This window comes from Ovis aries, chromosome X, assembly GCF_016772045.2.
Source record: "Ovis aries strain OAR_USU_Benz2616 breed Rambouillet chromosome X, ARS-UI_Ramb_v3.0, whole genome shotgun sequence".
Taxonomy (NCBI): domain Eukaryota; kingdom Metazoa; phylum Chordata; class Mammalia; order Artiodactyla; family Bovidae; genus Ovis; species Ovis aries.
In genome coordinates, this window is record NC_056080.1 from 76072227 (window position 1) to 76098029 (window position 25803).

The following is a 25803-nucleotide window of genomic DNA, read 5'->3' on the forward strand; positions in this document are numbered from 1 at the left end:
CTTTTGGTAAGTCATGTTGTATCTCTCTCGGAATACAAATAGGAATATATGTGTACATACATATATATTATATATTCATTTTTTAAACCTGAAAATTATGGCAATTACACATTAGAACTGAAATAGTGATGCTGTGGTGTTGAAGACTCTTGAGAGTCCCTTGGACTGCAAGGAGATCCAACCAGTCCGTTCTGAAGGAGATCAACCCTGGGATTTCTTTGGAAGGAATGATGCTAAAGCTGAAGCTCCAGTACTTTGGCCACCTCATGCGAAGAGTTGACTCATTGCTGAAAAGACTCTGATGCTGGCAGGGATTGGGGGCAGGAGGAGAAGGGAATGACCGAGGATGAGATGGCTGGATGGCAATCACTGACTCAATGGACGCGAGTCTGACTGAACTCCGGGAGTTGGTGATGGACAGGGAGGCCTAGCGTGCTGCGATTCATGGAGTCACGAAGAGTCAGACACAACTGAGTGACTGAACTGAACTGAACTGAACTGATAAGATATGATTTTCATACATTTTTTTTCTTTTTTTCTTTTCTAGTGCAAGGGTGTGACTAAAATCTATCATTACATAATTGCTCTGCCACCTGATCTTACAGAACTGGAAACACAAATTCCAGAAGTTATTACCCCTGAAGAGAAGTCACGTAATGTGCAAGTGGTAAGTGATTTTTTTAAAAAGATTTATCATTAATAGAAAGTATTCAGTAAAGATTTGTAAATATCAATCAAATTCTCTCTAATTTAACACAGAAGTGGGTGTTATAGGGTTTTTGGTTTCCTTTTAATGTCGCTAAATGTATAGTTGATACTTGAACAACATTGGAATTAGGGGTACCAACCCTCCATGCAGTCAAAAACCCACATATAACTTTACAGTCTGTTCTCTATATCTGCAGTCTCACATTCATAGATTCAAACAACCATGGATAAGTGTGGTACTGTAGTACTTATACACTGAAAAAATAATTGCACATAGGTGAACCTGTGCAATTCAAACCCATGTTCAAGGGTAAACTTTATACAGTATATAAGATGATGTGATCATGTCTAGCTTTTCAGTTTAGTCATTATATTAATTTTGGGTGACTTTATTGTATGCCATTGAATTTATATATCATGATTTATTTAATCATTCAGTTGCCATTGGATTATTTAGAGTGCTCCCATTCTCATGTGTTAAAAGCAAATCTGATATAATGATCTTTTAAAGTATAATGTATTTTAACCATTCAAATAATATATTTGAATATATTTATATGATTCTGATAATAATAACAGAATATACTGTTGTCTCCCCTGGTAGCTCAGCTTATAGAGAATCTCCTTACAATGCAGGAGACCCTTCTTTAATTCCTGGGTCAGGAAGATCCACTGGAGAATGGATAGGCTACCCACTCCAGTATTCTTGGGTTTCCTTAGTGGCTCAGACAATAAAGAATCCTCATGTAATGCAAGAGACCTGAGTTGGGAAGATCACCTGGAGAAGGGAATGGCTACCCATTCCAGTATTCTTGCCTGGAGAGTCCCCATGGACAGAGGAGCATGGCAGGCTACAGTCCATGCGATTGCAAAGAGTCAGACACAGCTGAGTGACTTTCAGTTTCATTTTCACAATTGTTTTAGGATTAATTGTATTGTTAAATTACTTATCAGAAGAATTCTATCAAACTAAACCCTGTATTTTCAGAGTATTGAATTTTATCTCTTTTTCTTATTCTTGCTAGAATTGCAAAATCAAACCTCATTTTTGTTTTACTATGTGTTTAATTATTTGGGCATTTTTATTATATGTTATATTTTTCTCCTAATTCTCCATTTCTTAATCTTTATTATCTAATTTTTCTAACTTGAAATTGCCTGTTAATTAATATAGAATATAAAAATGTAAAAAGAAAATATTTACTTGTTTTAGTCATTAACAATGCTTGTATATTTTCTTCCAATTTTTTTCTATTCATATTTTATATATTTGCGAAATACCACATATATAACTTGATCACATGAACATATCATAATTTACTTGATTTTGTTTTATTTTTTGGCATTCAAATTACTTCAAGTTCTTGTTATTTTACTGTTATATACACTGTTCTAATACATATAATTGAGCGCCTTTGTACATAAAGCTCTTAATGCTTAGTTGTTGAGGCATGCAATTACTGGTCCAAAGGTTATGAACAGTTTCAAGTTTGTAATATATACTGAAAATTTGCTTTCTCCCAGAGGGATGGTATAGGGAAGGAGGAGGGAGGGGCGTTCAGGATGGGGAACACGTGAATACCTGTGGTGGATTCATGTTGATGTATGGCAAAACCAATAAAATATTTTAAAGTAATTTAACCTCCAATTAAAATAAATAAATTTATATTAAAATAATAAAAATAAAAAGAAATTTTAAACAATAAAAAAATTAAAATTTAAATAAATAAATAAAAGATTGTATCAGTTTGTGCTTTTACTATTTAAACAAATAGAATTATTCAGGTGAAAAACAGTCATAATCAAATCCTAGTCATATCTTGTTTCTTTTACAATTAATGAGGTTTAACATTTTCTATTATATTTATTAGCCATTTTCCCTCCCTTTCTCCTGAATTTCCTGTTCATAGTCCTTGCCCACTTAATTGAGGGGATCTTAGAGGTAACTTGTGTTTATTTTATGTTATTTACATGTTCCAAATTTATTGTAAAGATTTGCATAATAAACTGAGATACAGAATCTTTTAAGTTCAGAAATAAGCTTGATAAAGTCAGCTTGCCTATTTTAAGTGCATAGTTTTTGCCAACTTACCATATGATTACATCTGTCATACTATTTACTGAATTTCCTGTACTTTTAAAAAGTGATATAGTAATAACTTAAATCTGCTTAAAGCAAAGGCAAAATAACTTCACATTTGCTCCAACAGAAAAACATCACTGAACATGAATTTTTAAAGCTATAATTTGAAGTAACCCTTCATATGTCATGTTTGTATTATCAGAATCGTTTTCATCTAAGTCTTTATTTTAATCTATGTGAACATAGCAACATCAGTATTATGGCTGCATGGACAACCTTATCGTATCACAATGACTTAATGAAAAAGAGAGAGTGGAGTTTTTTAGTACAGAATTGTTTGTCTTGAAATAGCTAATTACCTGAAAAAAATGAATATACCCTTGAAATACAAGATTTTATTGTTCAATTCGGTCAAGGATGTCATTAAACTGTAAGCTGCATGCAGAAAGAATGTGACATTTTATTCCAATGGTGAAGTTCAAAATTAGTGGTTTAAAATATCAAATAATAATTTGTCTCTCAGTTGTAGAATTATACAGAATAGAAATTTAACCTTATTATGCAAAATATACAAATCCAAAAAACATGAGAGAATAAATTTCATAAACAAAGAAAGCAAGGAAATTGGAACAGCAGTTGAATTTAGTGTAAGGATTAAGTAGTTTTTTTTTAAAATCCCTCAGTTCAGTTCAGTTCAGTCACTCAATCGTGTCTGACTCTTTGTGACCCCATGAATCGCAGTACGCCAGGCCTCCCTGTCCATCACCAACTCCTGGAGTTCACTCAGACTCACGTCCATCAAGTCAGTGATGCCATTTATCCATCTCATCCTCTGTTGTCCCCTTCTCCTCCTGCCCCCAATCCCTCCCAGCATCACAGTCTTTTCCAATGAGTCAACTCTTCGCATGAGATGGCCAAAGTACAGGAGTTTCAGCTTCAGTATCATTCCCTCCAAAGAAATCCCAGGGCACATCTCCTTCAGAATGGAGTGGCTGAATCTCCTTGTAGTCCAAGGGACTCTCAAGAGTCTTCTCCAACACCACAGTCCAAAAGCATCAATTCTTCAGTGCTCAGCTATCTTCACAGTCCAACTCTCACATCCATACATGACCACTGGAAAAACCATAGCCTTGACTAGAAGGACCTTTGTTGGCAAAGTAATGTCTCTGTTTCTCAATATGCTATCTAGGTTGATCATAACTTTTCTTCCAAGGAGTAAGCGTCTTTTAATTTAATGGCTGCAATCACCATCTGCAGTGATTTTGGAGCCCCCCAAAAATAAAGTCTGACACTGTTTCCACTGTTTCCCATGAAGTGATGGGACCAGATGCCATGATCTTCATTTTCTGAATGTTGAGCTTTAAGCCAATTTTCCATTCACCTCTTTCACTTTCATCAAGAGGCTTTTTAGTTCCTCTTCACTTTCTGCCATAAGGGTGGTGTCAACTGTATATCTGAGGTTATTGAAATTTCTCCCGGCAATCTTGATTCCAGCTTGTGTTTCTTCCAGCCCAGCGTTTCTCATGATGTACTCTGCATATAAGTTAAATAAGGAGGGTGACAATATACAGCCTTGATGTACTCATTTTCCTATTTGGAACCAGTCTGTTGTTCTATGTCCAGTTCTAACTGTTGCTTCCTGACCTGCATATAGGTTTCTCAAGAGGCAGGTCAGGTGGTCTGGCATTCCCATCTCTTTCAGAATTTTCCACAGTTTATTGTGATCCACACAGTCAAAGGCTTTGGCATAGTCAATAAAGCAGAAATGGATGTTTTTCTGGAACTCGCTTGCTTTTTTGATGATGCAGCAGATGTTGGCAATTTGATCTCTGGTTCCTCTGCCTTTTCTAAAACCAGCTTGAACATCTGGAAGTTCACGGTTCATGTATTTCTGAAGCCTGGCTTGGAGAATTTTGAGCAATAGTTTAGTAGCATGTGAGATGAGTGCAATTGTGAGATAGTTTGAGCATTCTTTGGCATTGCCTTTCTTTGGGATTGGAATGAAAACTGACCTTTTCCAGTCCTGTGGCCACTGCTGAGTTTTCCAAATTTGCTGGCATATTGAATGCAGCTCTTTCACAGCATCATCTTTCAGGAGGTGAAATAGCTCCACTGGAATCCCATCACCTCCACTAGCTTTGTTCATAGTGATGCTTTCTAAGGCCCACTTGACTTCACATTCCAGGATGTCTGGCTCTAGATAAGTGATCACACCATCGTGATTATCTTGGTCATGAAGATCTTTTTTGTATAGTTCTTCTGTGTATTCTTGCCACCTCTTAATATCTTCTGCTTCTTTCCATACCATTCTGTCCTTTATTGAGCCCATCTTTGCATGAAATCTTCCCTTGGTGTCTCTAATTTTCCTGAAGAGATCTCTAGTCTTTCCCATTCTGTTCTTTTCCTCTGTTTCTTTGCATTGATCACTGAGGAAGGCTTTCTTATCTCTTCTTTCTATTCTTTGAAACTCTCCATTCACATGCTTGTATCTTTCCTTTTCTCCTTTGCTTTTCACTTCTTTTCTTTTCACAGCTATTAGTAAGGCCTCCCCAGACAGCCATTTTGCTTTTTTGTTTTTCTTTTCCATGGGTATGGTCTTTATCCCTTTCTCCTGTACAATGTCACGAACCTCTGTCCATAGTTCATCAGGCACTCTATCTATCAGAATTAGCCCCTTATATAAATTTCTCACTTCCACTGTATAATCATAAAGGATTTGATTTAGGTCATACCTGAATGGTCTATTGGTTTTGCCTACTTTCTTCAATTTAAGTCTGAATTTGGCAATAAGGAATTCATGATCTGAGCCACAGTCTGCTCCTGGTCTTGTTTTTGTTGAAGTCCCTACTTTACCACTAATTGCCTAGATGTGAACTTGAACAAGTTATATTTCCTCTCTAAGGTTCAGTTTCTTTTCTGTAAAATGCAGAGCTTGATTGAATGACACCTGAGGTCACATATAGGTATATACATCTAATATGGTTTCACAGGCTCAGTTTTATATTTCCCAGAGTGGCCTTGCAAAGGAATCATTAACTAGTACACATTCTGCTCAGTGACTAACTGATTCCTAACATAGAAATGGATTGAATATTACCGACTTTTTTTTTTTTTTTTTTTACTTTACAGTATTGTATTTGTTTTTCCATACTTCGACATGAAACCACCACGGGTGTACACATTTTCCCAATCCTGAATGTTTTCTTGGAGCTATAGATTCTGATATGTTGCAGACAGAGGGAGGGTATTAGGAGTTTGAAGGATATTCTTCCCACTATTGGTGAAGCACACTTAAAAGGGTAAGGTCAGGTTTTGAAGAGCCTGAATCTTAAACAGTTTGAGGGTACCTCTTAAAAACACACAAAATGAAATACAAGTTGAAATGTCGAATGAAGAAATCACAAAAAAATGCAAAATTTAAAATCTGATGAATAATACAAACATGAAATACTCTCATGTGCTTTGGAAGGGGGCTGTTCAAGTAAGGGGTCCTAAAACTTAAGCTTCACTGGCTTCATGATAAATCTGTCTCTGGTACTAAGCATGGTTTTCCCTCTGCATACTTCTCTCTGGCTCCACACCTTATTATTATTTAGCTCCTTATCTCCAGGGGATCTTATCTCCAGAGGAGCTTCCCCACCCAGGTCTCCTGCATTGAAGGAGGATTCTTAACCAGCTGAGCTACCAGGGAAGCCCTATTCTTAAGCAGTTTTTCTAATTCAGAGTACACAGATAACATGAAAGAAGAAAATATCAGAAGTCAAACAGTAAATACTATATAGATATAGTTTATGTGTCAGCAAGGAATATACAAAGCCCGTATGCCTCCATCCATGCCATCTGCCTGAAATATTCTTGTCATACTGCTTTCATTTACATGGCCAAAAAAATCGACACATAAATTAACCAATGTTTACTATCTAGGACCATTATTTCATGTCCAAGGAAGTGTACTGGCACACTGACATCATGTCTACCAACATCTCATCACATTCATCTTCCATATAAGATGCCTGGTTCCATGTGCTTTTTGTGTACTTGGTCTATAGATAATTATGATAATTTATTTATTCAAGGATTATGATGACCCAGATGTTTTCATTGTCATAGCCCATAAATTCTTGTCCAATCTGAGATTTGTATTATATGCTATTTTTTTAAATTGCAGTTTCCTGTTTTTGGCAACCATTTATATTAGTCTTTGAAATATTGTAATGCTGTGCATATTCAATGTTATCATAATTGCTTTTGAGATTTAACATATTTCAGGTAACTGTGGCATCTACGCCAACTCTTGGTTACCAGTATCGGCAATCAATAACAAAAATTAAAAATGTAAAATTTAGTTTTACCTTTATAATATAATATATAGCATTCTAATTAATAGATGTGAGTATAAAACAATATGGTTTATTGAGGAAACTAACAGTAAAAGAAAGCCACCCAGAATGACTAAATGACAGGAAAAATAAGCCTTAATGCTCTGCAAAGGGAGAAAACCGAGAAGTAACTGAATTTTTCTGTCCATGGAAAATTTATCAAACTTTTTTTTAACATTTAAAAATCCAATAGACTATGGGCTTCTGTTTTAAAGTAATTTGTTAGTGGGATCATTTCCAAGTGTAAAAAAAAAAGTTAGAGTAGAATCACAAAATATGTTTGTATGTTGAAATATTACATGAACACAGGGTTTTATCATTTTAAAAATGCATCATCTAAAAGGAGTGTTTTGAGTTCCCAAAATCTATCACTGCTGTGTATTCTGAAAATCCACCATTTAGCTCAAAAAAGTGGCCATACTCTCTACTTTCAGAAAGTTTCAGATTCTATCCATTCAAAGAACTGTGTTACAAAATTGTCTATCTTAAATGGTTCATAAGTGATCAATGCAAAGAAATAGAGGAAAACAATAGAATGGGAAAGACTAGAGATCTCTTCAAGAAAATTAGAGATACCAAAGGAACATTTCATGCAAAGATGGGCACAATAAAGGACAGGAATGGGATGGACCTAACAGAAGCAGAAGATATTCAGAACAGGTGGCAAGAATGCACAGAAGAACTATACAAAAAGGATCTTAATGGCCCAGATAACCACAATGGTGTGATCACTCACCTAGAGCCAGACATCCTGGAATGTGAAGTCAAGTGGGCCTTAGGAAGTGTCACAATGAACAAAGCTAGTGGAGGTGATCAAATTCCAGCTGAGCTATTGCAAATCCTTAAAAGATGCTGCTGTGAAAGTGCTGCACTCAATATGCCAACAAATTGGGAAAACTCAGCATTGGCGACAGGACAGGAAAAGGTCAGTTTTCGTTACAATCCCAAAGAAAAGCAATGAAAAAGAATGTTCAAACTATCGCACTCATCTCACACACTAGCAAAGTAATGCTCAAAATTCGCCAAGTGAGGCTTCAGTGGTACCTGAACGGGAAACTTCCAGATGTTCAAGCTGGTTTTAGAAAAAGCAGAGGAACCAGAGATCAAATTGCTAACATCCGTAGGAACAACACATGGAAAAATGGACTGGTTCCAAATTGGGAAAGGTGTACGCCAAATATGTAGAGTGTCACTTGTTTATTTAAATTATATGCAGAGTACATCATGTGAAATATCAACCTGGATGAATCACAAGTTGGAATCAAGATTTCCAGGAGAAATATTTACAAACTCAGATATGCAGATGATACTACTCTAAGGGCAGAAAGCAAAGAAGAACTAAAGAACCTCTAGATGAGGGTAAAACAGGAGATTGAAAAAGCTTGCTTAAAACTGAACATTCAAAAAATGAAGAACATGGCATCCAGCCCCATCACTTCATGGTAAATAGATGGGAAAACAATAGAAATGATGAAAGACTTTATTTTGGGGGGCTCCAAAATCATTGCAGATGGTGACTGTAGCTATGAAATTAAAAGACACTTGCTCCTTAGAAGAAAAACTATTGCAAACCGAGGCAGCATATTAGAAAGCAGAGACATTGCCAACAAAGCTCCATATAGTCAAGCCTAGAGCTGGAGTATAAAGAAAGCTGAGCATCAAAGAATTTATGCTTTTGAACTGGTTTTGGAGAAGATTCTTGAGAGTCCCTTCAACTGCAAGGAGATCAAATCAGTGAATTCTAAAGGAAATCAATCCTGAATATTCATTGGAATCACTGATGCTGAAGCTAATACTTTGGCCACCTGATGTGAAGAACTGACTCACTGGAAAAGACCCTGATGCTGGGAAAGATTGAAGGCAGAAGGAGGAGATGACAGAGAATGAGATGGTTTGATGGCATCACTAACTTGATGGACATGAGTTTGAGGAAGCTCTGGGAGATAGTGGTGAACAGGGAAGCCTGGCGTGCTGCACTCCATGGGGTCGCAAAGAGTCGGACACGAATGATCGACTGAACTGAAATGGTTCATTTCTGCTTAGGAATCTTGAACTACTTGGCTGACATCTTGTCCTATTAAAGTGACAAATCTCAGGAGATAAAACGAAGAGCTTGTAATCAGACATTAGTCTGTCTGTATGTTCTTGATGGACATTTCCTCAATAACTCTTTGACTAATGACCCAATAGGCTTCTAGTAGTAGCTAGTCTGTGTGAGATAGATATACTAAATTAGAGTCATTAGGGAGATGCCTTACAGTATCTTACATTTTAAGAAGGAAGTTTATATTTGGAACTCACAAAGTACTTTCCTATCTTCTTGTTCCCCTTCTTTGTTCCATTCAATTTCACTTTACCCTCTTTTTCATTTGCTTCAAGTGTGATATGATCAGTACTTATCTACTCAAAGTGTTCTTTCATGAATATTTTCCCCAGTGCTATGGGAATGTGGCAGTAAATGCCAGTTCTATGAATGAAAATGTAAATATTTTCCATGATCCTAAAAACAAACCTCGGGACATACAGTATCATACATTTTGTTCTTTTAGATAAAGATTTTTTTTCAAATTTACTGTTTTTTATTAAATTTTTAAAATTCTACCTATGTATAAATAGCCATTATTTATATAACCTCTTAGTTTGCTTTCATATCTATCATTTCTTTTGAAATGCATACCATCATCTCATTTGGTGCTCAAAATGACTGTGTGATAGACAGGGCAGAAACTATTTTCATGTTCATTTTTAAAATTAAGAAGTTGAGGCCTAGATACATTATACTTATACATTAAACCTCTATCCCTGCTTGTCACTGCTGTCAAATTCAGTTGGATTTATTTAATCATGTGGTCAGCTGTTTTTTTTCTCAAAAACTAATCCAAAATTTCAAAACTTCCAAAAATATTTCCCTATCCAACTCCAGCCTTCTATTATCTCAGCTTATGGCCTCACTACCCCCTTCAGCAAAAATATGGGTCAATCATTTATGAATTCCCTGGGAATATCTCAAGTAATGATGGATTTTGTGGTTTGTGTCAACCTTTCAGCTGAAAACAGAAAAGCTTGATATTTTTTTTTTAATTTGTTAGTCATTAGATAACTAACAATCAGTGAAAAAATGAGACTAACATCTGGGAGAAGAAAACCTAGACTGTAAAGCAATGAAAGCCAGAAGAAGATGGATTTCTATTTTGAAAAACTGAGCTAAAAGTGCTGAAATTGCCAACTCAGAATTCAATTTTCCATAAAAGTATTCTTCAAAGATGATAATAAAATTAAGACTTTTTGGAGTCTGAGAATGGAACAAACAGAACTGATAATTTGTTACTATCAGTTCAGTTCAGTCTCTCAGTCATGTCCATCTCTTTGTGAATTCATGGACTGCAACATGCCAGGCTTCCCTGTCCATCACTAACTCCCAGACCTTGCTAAAACTCAGGTCCATTGACTCAGTGATGCCATCCAACCATCTCATCCTCTGTCTCCTCCTGCTTTTGATCTTTCCCAGCTTCAGGATCTTTTCTAGTGAATCAGTTCTTTGCATCAGGCGGCCAAAATATTGTAGTTTCAGCTTCAGCATCAGTCCTTCCAGTGAATATTGGACTGATTTCCTTTAGGATTGACTGGCTCGATTCTCTTGAAACCCATGAGACTCTCAAGAGTCTTCTCTTGTTACTATCATTCCCAAATAAATACTGTTCTTTGATGGAATAAAAACAATCTGAGGTGCAAGCTAAAGAATGAAGGAAAGAATGAAGAGCAGCAAAATAGTAAATATGTAGGTAAATATAGATTATTATTGGCTGGGTAAAATGATAATAGTTGCAATAATAAAAATATGGAGTCTTAAATAGGTAGAGTTTAACCTCGTTAAAGTAGTGGCAAATAAGGAGCGACGGGGTAAATAAAGTATTCTAAGGTCAATACATTTTCTAAGAAATAAAAATGTAACTTGGTAAGCCATGGATGCCTGTGGTACCACTAAAAGAATAATAAAATAATGTATAAATATCAGCATTGGAGGAGGCAACTGGAAGTAAAAATCCAAAAGAAATCAAGAAAAGAGAAGCAAAGGAACAAAATAAAGGCATGAAAACTGGAAATCAACAAGTACAATAACATTGTAGATTTAAACCCAAATATATCAGTGATAATATGAAATGTAAAAAAATCTAAATGCTCTAGTTGAAAGAAAAAGAACATCACACCAGCTTAAAAAAAAAGTATAGGCTACTTACAAAGGCATGCCTAAAATATAAAAGTATGCATTATTTTAAAGTAAAATGATGGAAAATATATATAACAGGCAATCAGTTACCAAAATAAATTTAGAATATTTGTCTAAGTAGGTTTTTTTTTTAATTTATTTTAGTTGGAGGCTAATTACTTTGCAGTATTGTAGTGGTTTTTGCCATACATTGATATGAATCAGCCATTGTTTCACATCTGTTTCCCATTCTGAACCCCCCTCCTACCTCCATATTCCATCCCTCTGGGTCATCCCAGCGTACCAGCCCTGAGCACACTATCCCATGCATCGAACCTGGACTAGTGATCTCTTCCATATGTGATAATATATATGTTTCAATGCTATTCTCTCAGATCTTCCCACCCTCATCTTCTCCCACAGAGTCCAAAAGACTATTCTATACATCTGTGTCTCTTTTGCTGTCTTGCATATATGGTTATCATTACCATCTTTCTAAATTCCATACACAGGTGTTAGTATACTGTATTGGTGTTTTTCTTTCTGGCTTACTTCACTCTGTATAATAGGCTCCATTTTCATTCACCTCATTAGAACTGAGTCAAATGTATTCTTTTTAGTGGTTGCATAATACTCCATTGTGGTACACATGTCTCTTTCAGTTCTGGTTTCCTCAGTGTGTATGTCGAGCATTGGGATTACTGGGTCACATGGCAGTTCTCTTTCCAGTTTTTTAAGGAATCTCCACACTGTTCTCCATAGTAGCTGTACTAGTTTGCAATCCTACCAACAGGGTAAGAGGGTTCCCTTTATTCCGCACCAACTCCAGCATTTATTGCTTGTAGACTTTCGGATAGCAGCCATTCTGACTGGAGTGAGATGGTACTTCATTGTGGTCTTGATTTGCATTTCTCTGATAATGAGTAATGTTGAGCATCTTTTCATGTGTTTGTTAGCCATCTATATGTCTTCTTTGGAGAACTGTCTGTTTAGTTATTTGGCCCATTTTTATATTGGGTCATTTATTTTTCTGGAATTGAGCTTCAGGAGTTGCTTGTATATTTTTGAGATTAATTCTTTGTCAATTGTTTCATTTGCTGTTATTTTCTCCCATTATTAAAGCTGTCTTTTACCTTGCTTATAGTTTCCTTTGTTGTGCAAAAGCTTTTACATTTGATTAGGTCCCATTTGTTTATTTTTGCCTTTATTTCCAATACACTGGGAGGTGGGCCATAGATGAACCTGGTTAGATTTATGTCAGAGAGTGTTTTCCTATGTTTTCCTCTAGGAGTTTTATAGTTTCTGGTCTTAGGTTTAGATCTTTAATCCATTTTGAGTTTATTTTTGTGTATGGTGTTAGAAAGTGTTCTCATTTCATTCTTTTATAAGTGATTGACCAGTTTTCCCAGCACCACTTGTTAAAGAGATTGTCTTTTCTCTATTGTATATTCTTGCCTCCTTTGTCAAAGATAAGGTGTCCATAGGTGCGTGGATTTATCTCTGGGCTTTCTATTTTGTTCCATTGATCTATATTTCTGTTTATGTGCTAGTAACATACTGTCTTGATGACTGTACCTTTTTAGTAGAGCCTGAAGTCAGGCAGGTTGATTCCTCCAGTTCCATTCCTTCTTTCTCAAGATTGCTTTGGCTAGTCAAGGTTTTTTATATTTCCATACAAATTTTGAAATTATTTGTTCTAGTTCTCTGGAAAATATCATTGGTAGCTTGATAGGGGTTGCATTAAATATATTGATTGGTTTCTGTAGTATATTTACTTTCACTATATTGATTCTTCCAATCCATGAACATGGTATATTTTTCCATCTGCTTGTGTCCTCTTTGATTTCTTTCACCAGTGTTTTATAGTTTTCTATATATAGATTTGTTTATTTAGGTAGATATATCCCTAAGTATTTTATTCTTTTCGTTGCATGGTGAATGTAATTGTTTCCATAGTTTCTCTTTCTGTTTTCTCATTGTTAGTGTATATGAATACAAGGGATTTCTGTGTGTTAATTTTATATCCTGCAGCTTTACTATATTCATTGATTAGCTCTAGTATTTTTCTGGTGGAATCTTTAGGGTTTTCTATGTAGAGAATCATGTCATCTGCAAATAGTGAGAGTTTTACTTCTTCTTTGTCAATCTGGATTGAAGAATCCTTGCATCGGTGGGATAAAGCCCACTTGGTCATGATGTATGATCTTTTTAATATGTTGTTGGATTCTGTTTGCTAAAATTTTGTTAAGGATTTTTGAATCTATATTCATCAGTGATATTGGCCTGCAGTTTTCTTTTTTGTGTCATCTTTGTCTGGTTTTAGCATTAGGGTGAAGGTGGCCTCATAGAATGTGTTTGGCAGTTTACCTTCCTCTACAATTTTCTGGAAGAGTATGAGTAGGATACATGTTAGCTCTTCTCTGCATTTTTGGTAGAATTCAGCTGTGAAGCCATCTGGTCCTGGGCTTTTGTTTGCTGAAAGATTTCTTGTTACAGTTTCAATTTCTGTGCTTGTGATGAGTCTGTTAAGATTTCCTATTTCTTCATGGTTCGGATTTGGAAAGTTGTACTCTTCTAAGAATTTGTCCATTTCTTCCAAGTTGTCCATTTTATTGGCGTATAGTTGCTGATAGTAATCTCTTATGATCCTTTGTATTTCTGTGTTATCTGTTGTGATTTCTCCATGTTCATTTCTAATTTTGTTGATTTGATTCTTCTCCCTTTGTTTCTTGATGAGTCTGGCTAATGGTTTGTCAATTTTATTTATCTTTTCAAAGAACCAGCTTTTGGCTTTGTTGATTTTTGCTATGGTCTCCTTTGTTTCTTTTGGATTTATTTCTGCCCTAATTTTTATTATTTATTTCCTTATACTAACCCTGGGGTTCTTTATTTCTTCTTTTGCTACTTGCTTTAGGTGTAGAGTTAGGTTATTTATTTAACTTTTTTCTTGTTTCTTGAGGTAAACCTGTTTTCTATGAACCTTCCATTTAGCACTGCTTTTACAGTGTCCCATAGGTTTTGAGTTGTTGTGTTTTTATTTTCATTCATTTCCATGTATATTTTGATTTCTTTTGTGATTTCTTCTATGATATGTTGTTTATTAAGAAGCGTGTTGTTTAGCCTCCATATGTTAGAATTTAAAGAATGATACTAGTAAAAATATATCTAGAAATTTCTCTGGTGCTGTTGCAGGCAGTGTGGGGTCAGTTCAGTTTCAGATAGTTTCTGGTTCCAGCTTATACTTCTCAAGATCTATAGGCCCCTTCCAATGTAATCGGTATTAATTACAGGGATTTTAAACTGTTGCACCGGTCACATCCAAAGTGGTTCCCTCTATTTGGCTTCTTCTGTTTGCAGGTTTCTTCAGTGTCTAATTTCTGCCCTATCGCAAGGGGGTGAAGGTGGTCTCTTGTTTATGCTCACTTGTTCAGTCGTGCTGTGGGGAGGAAGGAACACTGCAAAAAAAATATCACTGGTGTCCGTGGGGAGTGCTCGCAGTGTGTCGGCCACACTGGGTTTGCCCCCACTCACGGCATGTGTGCTTTCCCAGAATACACTGCTCAGGCTTCAGGTTGCTCTGCAGGAAGTGGGCCTGGGTTTCGTGCACTTCCCAGACCTAAGCTGTTCAGGTTCAGGCTCTTGGGTACTCCACAAAGGCACAGACACCATTAGGCTACCATCTTGTGCTGTTCCCCGGTCCGAGCAGCTCAGGCGATCAGGTGTGTGGCAAGTGCACTCTCAGGTGTCATGCGTCTTATCACCCCCTCCCGGTCCCAACCACTCGGGTTTCTGGGCATGCCCGCCTCTGGTGTGCTATGTATCTCTTCTGGGGAGCTGATCTCTGGCTGCGACCTTCCTGGCAGATGTCAACCATCCTGAATCTCAGAAAGCCTTTGGTTAGAAACTGGAAGCCTGTTTGCAGTTTGGTAGGGGATGCCCTCCCTGTGGTCGAGTTTGCCCCTTTCCAGCTCTGAGCACCTGCCTGGCCACTGCCTTAAGCGGGAGATGGGCCGGTCCGCAGCAGGCTAGCTCTTCTCTGGTATTTGCTCAGTCCTTTGTTCCGTGTGCGGCCCAGCAGTGCCTTAGGTTAGGACTTTTCACAGGATAGTTCTCTCTCTCTTTTTTTCTTTTTGTCTCTCTTTGGCTATCCCACAGTTTAGGTTGCTATCTCACATTAGCTCCCAGAGATTGCCCTCAGGACATTCAGGCCCGGTGCTTACTCTAAACAATGCAGCCCACTCCTCTCCGTTCACCCCCTGCTTGCTGGTGGTGGATGTGAGCCTCTGGGCTGCTTCTCCGCCTTTAGCATGGAATCTGTGGGTTTTATTTATTTATTTTTCCTCCCAGTTATGTTGCCCTCTGAGATTCAAAAACTTTCCCCAGACCCACCAGTGAGAAGGTTTCCTGGTGTTTTGGAAACTTCTCCTCTATTAAGACTCCCTTCCCGGGACAGATCTCCATCCCTAACTCTTTTATCTCTCTTTTTATCTTTTATATTTTGTCCTACCTCCTTTCAAAAACAATGGGCTGCTTTTCTGGGTGCCTGGTGTCCTTTGCCAGCGTTCAGAAGTTGTTTTGTGGAGTTTGCTCAGCGTTCAAAGGTTCTTTCGATGAATTTGTGGGGGAGAAAGTGATCTCCCTGTCCTATTCCTCCACCATCTTAAGACCACCCCCCAAGTAGATTTTAAGGCAAAGAAAGCATTACTAGAGATAAAGGTGGATATTTCATAAAATTAAGAGGTTATTTTTCTCAAGGATAAAATACTTTTTAATTTGTATACATATAAATATAACATAGCCTCAAAGTAAAGTAGAAGGTATGAACCTCTTCAGCTTCCTTCAGTCAAAATGATTCTTATACTCAGGCAACCTCAATTTCCCCCATCCAGGTGCAAAGAAGGATTTTCCTCCTTCTAAGTATGGTCCCATTATATTCTCATATCTTTCCACACCTTGTTTCTTTTCATTTTTACTTATCTCTTATTTTTTAATATAAATTTATTTATTTTGATTGGAGACTAATTACTTTACAATATTGTAATGGTTTTGCCATACATTGACATGAATCCACCACAGGTGTACATGTGTTCCCCATCCTGAACCCCCTTCCCAAATCCCTCTCCATCCCACCCCTCTGGATCATCCCAGTGCACCAGCCCCGAGCACCCTGTCTCATGCATCAAACCTGGACTGGTGATCCATTTCACGTATGAAACTCTCAGTATATAATAGTATGGAGGAAAAGAAACTTTTATAGAACTAAAAACTGGAAGTTAAGAGATTATCTTAATTCCATAAGAGTTTATTTTTTCCCATACTATTATGTACTGAGAGTTTTGTATTTCTTGGCTCCCTCTGCCTCAGTGTTTCTCGAGTTATTTTTTTTTGTCCTTCTTTCTTTCTTTTTTCTTTTTTTTTTTACTACATATATCATAATTACTTAGAGGCACTTGGTAAAATGCAGATTCCTGAACTGCATCTCCACACCTCGTCATCAGAATTCTGGATGTGGCTCAAGAAAGTGCATTTTTAAACAAATTGTTGGTAATTTTAACGCAGGCCAATATTTGAGAATCACTGTCTATATACCTGTGTCTCTTGCTGTCTCACATACAGGGTTATCGTTACCATCTTTCTATAGTCCACATATATGCGTTAGTACACTGTATAGAACAGTCTGTTGGACTCTGTGGGAGAGGGAGAGGATGGGATGATTTAGGAGAATGACATTGAAACATGTATAATATCACATATGAAACGAATTGCCAGTCCAGGTTCGATGAAGGATACAGGATGCTTGGGGCTGGTGCACTGGGATGACCCAGAGGGATGGCATGGGGAGGAAGGTGGGAGGGGGTTCAGGATGGGGAACACGTGTACACCCGTGGTGGATTCATGTTGATGCATGACAAAACCAATACAATATTGTAAAGTAACTAACCTCCAATTAAAATAATAGATGAATAATGTAAAATGTGATTATTCAAACTGCAAAGAGTGCTTCACTGGGAATCATGAAACCAAGGTTGTACTCTTGGTTCTGTGTTAATAGCTTTGTGATCTTTGTCAGTTAAACTGAAAACCATACAACTTTGAATCCTCATTCATAAAAATAAAGGGATTGTGATAGAAAAACTTGAAGCCATGTAATGTTGTTGAGTCTGTAAGTTATGTCCAACTCTTTGGGACCCCATGACCTGCAAAATGCCATGCTTTCCTGTCTTGTGCTATCTCTCAGAGTCTGCTCAAATTCATGTCGATTGTTTCAGTGATGCCATCCAACCATCTGATCCACTGTTGCCCCCTTCTCTTCCTGCCTTCAGTCTTTCCCAGCATCAGGATATTTTCCAATGAGTCAACTCTTTGTATCAGGTGGCCAAAGTATTGGAGCTTTAGCTTCATAATCAGTCTTTCCAATTAATATTAAGGGTTGATTTTTTTTTATGATTGATTGGTTTGATATCCTTGCTGTCCAAGGGACTCACAAGAGTCTTCAGCACCACAGTTCAAAAGCATCAGTTCTTCAGTGCTCAGCCTTCTTTATGGTCCAACTCTTACATCAATATATACTACTGGAAAAACCATAGCTTCAACTATAAGGTCCTTTGTTGGCAAAGTGATGTCTCTGCTTTTTAATATGCTGTCAAGGTTTGTTGTAACTTTCCTTCCAAGGAGCAAGCATCTTTTAATTTCATGGCTGTGGTCACCATCTGCAGTGATTTTGGAGCCTAAAAAAATAAACTCTGTCACTGTTTCCACTTTTCCCCTATATATTTGCCATAAAGTGTTGGAACAGGATGCCATGATCTTTGTTTCTTGAATGTTCAGTTTTAAGCCAACTTTTTCACTCTCCTCTTTTACCCTCATCTAGAGGCTCTTTAGATCTTCTTCACTTTCTGTCTTTAGAGTAGTATTATCTGCTAATCTGAGTTTGTAAATACTTCTCACAATCTTAATTCCAACTTGTGATTCATCCAGGCTGGCATTTCACATGATGTACTCTGCATATCATTTAAATATCTATCTAAATAAAATTTAAATATCTAGGGTGACACTCTACAGCCTTGGCATACTCCTTTCCCAGTTTTGAACCAGTCCATTGTTACCTGTCTATTTCTAACTGTTTCTTGACCTTGCATACAGGTTTCTCAGGAGGCACATAAGGTGTTCTGGTATTCCCTTCACTTTAAGAATTTTCTGAAGTTGGTTGTGATCCACATAGTCAAAGGCTTAACATAGTCAATGAAGCATAAGTATATGTTTTTTTTCTGAAATTCCCTTGCTCTTTTATATGTTCCAGAATATGTTAGCAATTTGATCTCTGGTATCTCTACCTTTTCTCAACCTACCTTGTACAGCTGGAAGTTCTCAGTTCATGCACTGTTAAAGCCTAGCTTGAAGGATTTTGAATATTACCTTGCTAGCATGTGAACTGAGTACAAATTGTACAGTATGGTGAATATACTTTGGTGTTGTGTTTCTTGGGATTGGAATGAAAGCTGACCTTTTACAGTCATGTGGCCACTGCTGAGTTTCCAAATTTGCTGACATATTGAGTGCAGCACTTTAACAACTTCAACATTTAGGATTTGAAATAGCTCAGTAGGAATTCCATAATCTCCAACAATTTTGTTCATAGTAATGCTTCCTAAGGCTCATTTGACTTCACATTCCGGCATGTCTGGTTCTAGGTTAGTGACCACACCATCATGGTTATCTGGTCCGTAAGACATTTTTTGTATCATTCTTCTGTGTATTCTTTGGCATTTCTTCTTAATCTTTTCTTCATGTCTTTACTGTTTCTGTCTTTTATCGTGCTCATCCTTGCATGAAATGTTCCTTGGTATCTCCAATTTTCTTGAAGAGGACTTTAGTCTTTCTCATTCTATTGTTTTCTTCTAGTTCTTTATAGTGTTCACTTAAGAAGGCCTTATTATCTCTCCATGCGATTCTCTGGAATGTGGCATTCAGTTTGCTCTATCTTTCCCTTTCTCCTTTGCCTTTTGCTTTTCTTTTCTCAGATATTTGTAAGGTCTACTCAGACAACCACTTTGCCTAAATGCATTTCTTTGGGGGTGTGGTTTTGGTCACTCTTATACAATGTTTTGTTTTTTAGGCACTACATCTACCAAATATAATCCCTTGAATCTATTCATTACCTCCACTGTATAATCATAAGGGATATGATTGAGGTCATACCTGAATGGCCTAGTGGTTTTCCCTACTTTCTTCAATTTAATCCTGAATTTTTCAATGAGGAGCTCATTAACTGAGCCACAGTCATATCTAAGTCTTTTTTTTTTTTCTGACTGTTTAGAGCTTCTCCATCTTCAGCAGCAAAGAATATAAACTATCTGATTTCTGTATTGACCATTTGGTGATGTCTATGTGTAAAATCATCTTATGTTGTTGGAAGAGTGTGTTTGCTATGACCAGAGTGTTCTCTTGGCAAGCTCTATTAGCCTTTGCTCTGCTTCATTTTATACTCCAAGGCCAAACTTGACTGTTATTCTAAGTATCTTTACACTTCCTACTTTGCATTTCAATCCCCTATGATGAAAAGGAGGTATTTATTTTTGGTGCTAGTTCTTGGACATCTTTTACGTCTTCATAGAAGCATTCAACTTCAGCCTATTTGGCATTATTCGTTAGGGTAGAGACTTGGATTTTCATGATCTTGAATGGTTTTCCTTGGGAATAAACCAAGATCATTTTGTAATTTTTGATGTTACACCCATCTACTGCATTTTGAGGGGCTTCCCAGGCGGTGCTAGTTGTAAAGAACCTGACTGTCAATGCAGGAGACATAAGAGACTTGGGTTTGACCCCTGGGTTGGGTAGATCCCCTAAAAGAGGGCATGCCAACCCATTCCAACATTCTTGCCTGGAGTATCCCATGGACAGAGGAGCCTGGCAGGCTATAGTCCATAGGGTCACGAAGAGTCAGACATGACTAAAGCGACTTAGCACAGATGCAATGCATTGTGGATGCTCTTGTTGACTATAAGGACTACTCCATTTCTCCTAAGGAATTCTTGCCCTCCATGGTAAATATAATGGCCATCTGAATTAAATTCGCCCACACCCATCCATTTTAGTTCACTGATTCCTAAAATGTTGATGTTCACTCTTGCTATCTCCGGCTTGACCACATCCAATTTACCTTGATTCATGGACTTACAATTTCAGATTCCCATGCAATCAGTATTGTTCTTTACAACATCAGACTTTAGTTTCACTACAAGACACATCTACAACTGAGCACCGTTTCTGGTTTGGTCCAGCCTCTTCATTCTTTCTAGAGCTATTTCTTCACTCTTCCCTAGTAGCATATTGGACACCTATCAACCTAAGGGGCTCGTCTTCCAGTGTCATATCTTCTTTTTTCCTTTTTTTTATTGTTCACGGGATTCTCGAGGCAAGAATACTGGAGTGCTTTTCCATTCCATTCTCCAGTGGACCATGTTTTGTCAGAACTTTCCACCCTGACCCATCTCTCCTTGTAGCCTAAGCCATGCTGTACATAGCTTCATTAAGTTACACAAGGCTATGATTCCCTGGTGGCTTAGATGGTAAAGCATCTGCCTGTAATGCGGGAGATCCAGGTTCAATCCCTGAGTCGGGAAGATCCCCTGGAGAAGGAAATGGCAACTGACTCCAGAACTCTTGCCTGGAAAATTTCATGGATGGAGGAGCCTAGTAGGCTACAGTCCATGGGGTTGCTAAAAGTCGGACACGACTGACCAACTTCACCTTATGATCCATTTGATCATTTTGGTTAGGTTTCTGTGATTATGGTTTTCATTATGGAGTCTGTGGATTGTTGATCTTGTTTCTTCTGTCTGCCTCTGATGGATGAGATTAAGAGATGTGTGCAAGCTTCCTGATGGGAGGGATGGGCCATGGGGAAAACTGAGCCTTTCTCTGGTATGCAGGACTATGCTCAGTTCAGTTCAGTTCAGTTGCTCAGTCGTGTCTGACTCTTTGCGACACCATGAATCGCAGCATGCCAGCAGCTGCCTCCCTGTCCATCACCAACTTCAGGAGTTCACTCAGAGTCACATCCATCGAGTCAGTGATACCATCCAGCCATCTCATCCTCAGTCATCCCCTTCTCCTCCTACCCCCAATTCCTCCAAGCATCAAAGTCTTCCCTAATGAGTCAACTCTTTGCATGAGGTGATCAAAGTACTGGAGTTTCAGCTTTAGCAGCATTCCTTCCAAAGAAATCCCAGGGTTGATCTCCTTCAGAATGGACTGGTTGCATCTCCTTGCAGTCCAAGGGACTCTCAAGAGTCTTCTCCAACACCACAGTTCAAAATCATCAATTCTTCGGCACTCAGCCTTTTTCCCAGTCCAACTCTCACATCCACACATGACTACTGGAAAAACCATAGCATTGAATACATGGACCTTAGTCAGCAAAGTAATATCCCTGCTTTTGAATATGCTATCTAGGTTGATGATAACTTTTCTTCCAAAGAGTAAGCATCTTTTAATGTCATGGCTGCAGTCACCATCTGCAGTGATTTTGGAGCCCCCAAAAAATATAGTCTCACACTGTTTCCACTGTTTCCCCATCTATTTCCCATGGAGTGATGGGACCGGATGCCCTGAATGTTTTCTGAATGTTGAGCTTTAAGCCAACTTTTCACTCTCCTATTTTACTTTCATCAAGAGGCTTTTAGTTCCTCTTGACTTTCTGCCATAAGGGTGGTGTCATCTGCATATCTGAGATTATTGAGATTTCTTCCGGCAATCTTGATTCCAGCTTGTGTTTCTTCTACTCCAGTGTTCCTCATGATATACTCTGCATATAAGTTAAATAAGCAGGGTGACAATATATAGCCTTGACGTACTCCTTTTCCTATTTGGAACCAGTCTGTTGTTCCATGTCCAGTTCTAACTGTTGCTTCCTGCCCTGCATACAGATTTCTCAAGAGGTAAGTTAGGTGGTCTGGTATTCCCATCTCTTTCAGGATTTTCCACAGTTTATTATGATCCACACAGTCAAAGGCTTCGGTATAGTCAATAAAGCAGAAATAGATGTCTTTCTGGAACTCTCTTGCTTTTTCCATGATCCAGCGGATGTTGGCAATTTGATCTCTGGTTCCTCTGCTTTTTCTAAAACCAGCTTGAACATCAGGAAGTTCACGGGTCACGTATTGCTGAAGCCTGGCTTGGAGAATTTTGAGCATTACTTTACTAGTGTATGAGATGAGTGCAATTGTGCAGTAGTTTGAGCATTCTTTGGCATTGCCTTTCTTTGGGATTGGAATGAAAACTGACCTTTTCCAGTCCTGTAGCCACTGCTGAGTTTTCCAAATTTGCTGGCATACTGAGTGCAGCACTTTCACAACATCATCTTTCAGGATTTGAAATAGTTCAACTGGAATTCCATCACCTCCACTAGCTTTGTTCTTAGTGATGCTTTCTAAGGCCCACTTGACTTCACATTCCAGGATATATGGGTCTAGGTGAGTGATCACACCATCGTGATTATCCAAGTCATGAAGATCCTTTTTGTACAGTTTTTCTGTGTATTCTTGCCATCTCTTAATATCTTCTGCTTCTGTTAGTTCCATACCATTTCTGTCCTTTATTGAGCCCATCTTTCCATGAAATGTTCCCTTGGTATCTCCAATTTTGTTGAAGAGATCTCTAGTCTTTCCCATTCTGTTGTTTTCCTCTATTTCTTTGCATTGATCACTGAAGAAGGCTTTCTTATCACTTGTTGCTATTCTCTGGAACTCTGCATTCAGATGCTTATATCTTTCCTTTTCTCCTTTGCTTTTCACTTCTTCTATTTTCACAGCTATTTGTAAGGCTTTCCCAGACAGCCATTTTGATTTTTTGCATTTCTTTTCCATGGGGATGATCTTGATCCCTGTCTCCTGTACAGTGTCACGAACATCATTCCATAGTTCATCAGGCACTCTGTCTATCAGATCTTGTCCCTTAAATCTATTTCTCACTTCCACTGTATAATCATAAGGGATTTGATTTAGGTTATACGTGAATGGACTAGTGGTATAATCAATCTGATTTTGGTGTTGACCATCTGGTGATGTCCATGTGTAGAGTCTTCTCTTGTGTTGTTGGAAGAGGGTGTTTGCTATGACCAGTGCATTTTCTAGGCAAAACTCTATTAGTCTTTGCCCTGCTTCATTCCGTATTCCAAGTCCAAATTTACCTGTTACTCCCGGTGTTTTTTGACCTCCTACTTTTGTATTCCATTCCCCTATAATGAAAAGGACATCTTTTTTGGGTGTTTGTTCTAAAAGGTCTTGTAGGTCTTCATAGAATCATTCAACTTCAGCTTCTTCAGTGTTACTGGTTGGGGCATAGACTTGGATCACTGTGATATTGAATGGCTTGCCTTGGAAATGAACAGAGATCATTCGGTCGTTTTTGAGATTGTATCCAAGTACTGCATTTCGGACTCTTCTGTTGTCCATGATGGCTACTCCATTTCTTCTGAGGGATTCTTGCCTGAAGTAGTAGATATAATGGTCATCTGAGTTAAATTCACCCATTCCAGTCCATTTTAGTTCACTGATTCCTAGAATGTCGACGTTCACTCTTGCCGTCTCCTGTATGACCACTTCCAATTTGCCTTGATTCATGGATCTGACAATCCAGGTTCCTATGTAATATTGCTCTTTACAGCATTGGACCTTGCTTCAATCACCAATCACATCCACAGCTGGGTATTGTTTTTGCTTTGGCTCCAACCCTTCATTATTTCTGGAGTTATTTCTCCACTGACCTCCAGTGGCATATTGGGTACCTACTGACCTGGGGAGTACCTCTTTCAGTATCCTATCATTTTGTCTTTTCCTACTGTTCATGGGGTTCTCAAGGCAATAATACTGAAGTGGTTTGTCATTCCCTTCTCCACTGGACCACAGTCTGTCAGACCTCTCCACCATGACCCACCCGTCTTGGGTTGCCCCGGTGGCATGGCTTAGTTTCATTGAGTTAGACAAGGCTGTGGTTCTAGTGTGATTCGATTGACTAGATTTCTGTGAGTATGGTTTCTGTATGTCTGCCCTCTGATGCCCTCTTGCAACACCTACCTTCTTACCTTAGTTTCTCTTACCTTGGGCGTGGGGTATCTCTTCACAGATCTCCAGCAAAGTACAGCCGCTGCTCCTTACCTTGCATGCGGGGTATCTCCTCCCGCTGCCCTTCCTGACCTTCAACATGGGATGGGTCCTCTAGGACCATGCTCAGTAAAACTTTAATCCAATTGTTCGCTGATAGGTAGGGCTGTGTTCCCTCCCTGTTAATTGTTTGCCCAATTCAAAAATTGCCTTGAATCTACAGGCTGTATGCTAGAGCTTGATGAAAGTGAAAGAGGAGAGTGAAAAATTTGTCTTAGAATTCAGCGTTCAGAAAACTAAGATCATGGCATCTGGTCCCATCAGTTCATGGCAAATAGATGGGGAAATAGTAGCTAACTTTATTTTGGGGGGGGCTCCAAAAACACTGCAGATGGTGACTTCAGCCATGAAATTAAAAAACGCTTTCCTTCCTTGGAAGGAAAGTTATGACCATCATGCTGCTGCTGCTGCTAAGTCACTTCAGTTGTGTCTGACTCTGTGCGACCCCATAGATGGCAGCCCACCAGGCTCCCCCGTCCCTGGGATTCTCCAGGCAAGAACACTGGAGTGGGTTGCCATTTCCTTCTCCAGTGCATGAAAGTGAAATGTGAAAGTGAAGTTGCTCAGTCATGTCTGACTCTTCCCAACTCCATGGACTGCAGCCTACCAGGCTCCTCCATCCACGGGATTTTCTAGGCAAGAGTACTGGAGTGGGGTGCCATTCCTTCTCCGATGACCAACATAGACAGCTTATTAAAAAGCAGAGACATTACTATGCCAACAAAGGTCCATCTAGTCAAGGTTCTGGTTTTTCCTGTACTCATGTATGAATGTGAGAGTTGGACTATAAAGAAAGCTGAGCACTGAAGAATTGATGCTTTTGAACTATGGTGTTGGAGAAGACTCTTGAGAGTCCCTTGGACTGCAAGGAGATCCAACCAGTCCATCCTAAAGGAAATCAGTCCTGAATATTCATTGGAAGGCTGATGTTGAAGCTGAAACTCCAATACTTTGGCCACCTGATGTGAAGAGCTGACTCGTTTGAAAAGATCCTGATGCTAGGAAAGATTGAAGGCAGGAGGAGAAGGGGAAGACAGAGCATGAGATGATTGGATGGGATCACCAACTCAATGGACATGAGTTTGGGTAAACTTTGGTAGTTGGTGATGGACAGGGAGGCCATGCATGCTGCAGTCCATGGGATCACTAAGAGTCAGACACGACTGAGCGAATGAACTGAACTGAACTGAACTGAATGTTAGGGCTAGTGGTGACCTCCGGGATAACCTCCATACCAACACACGCCTCCCAGGACTGCTG

The 25803-nt window shown here is 38.5% G+C and overlaps 1 protein-coding gene across 1 annotated transcript in view; it reads left to right on the forward strand.

The window, feature by feature from the left end:
• The window catches only part of LOC121818338 (uncharacterized), a 249146-nt gene that overhangs the window by 63787 nt on the left and 159556 nt on the right, over nucleotides 1–25803 (forward strand). The window contains exon 3 of the mRNA XM_060407856.1: nucleotides 548–667. Coding sequence (XP_060263839.1) covers nucleotides 548–667 — 120 coding nt within the window. The remainder of the gene's footprint in view (nucleotides 1–547; nucleotides 668–25803) is intronic.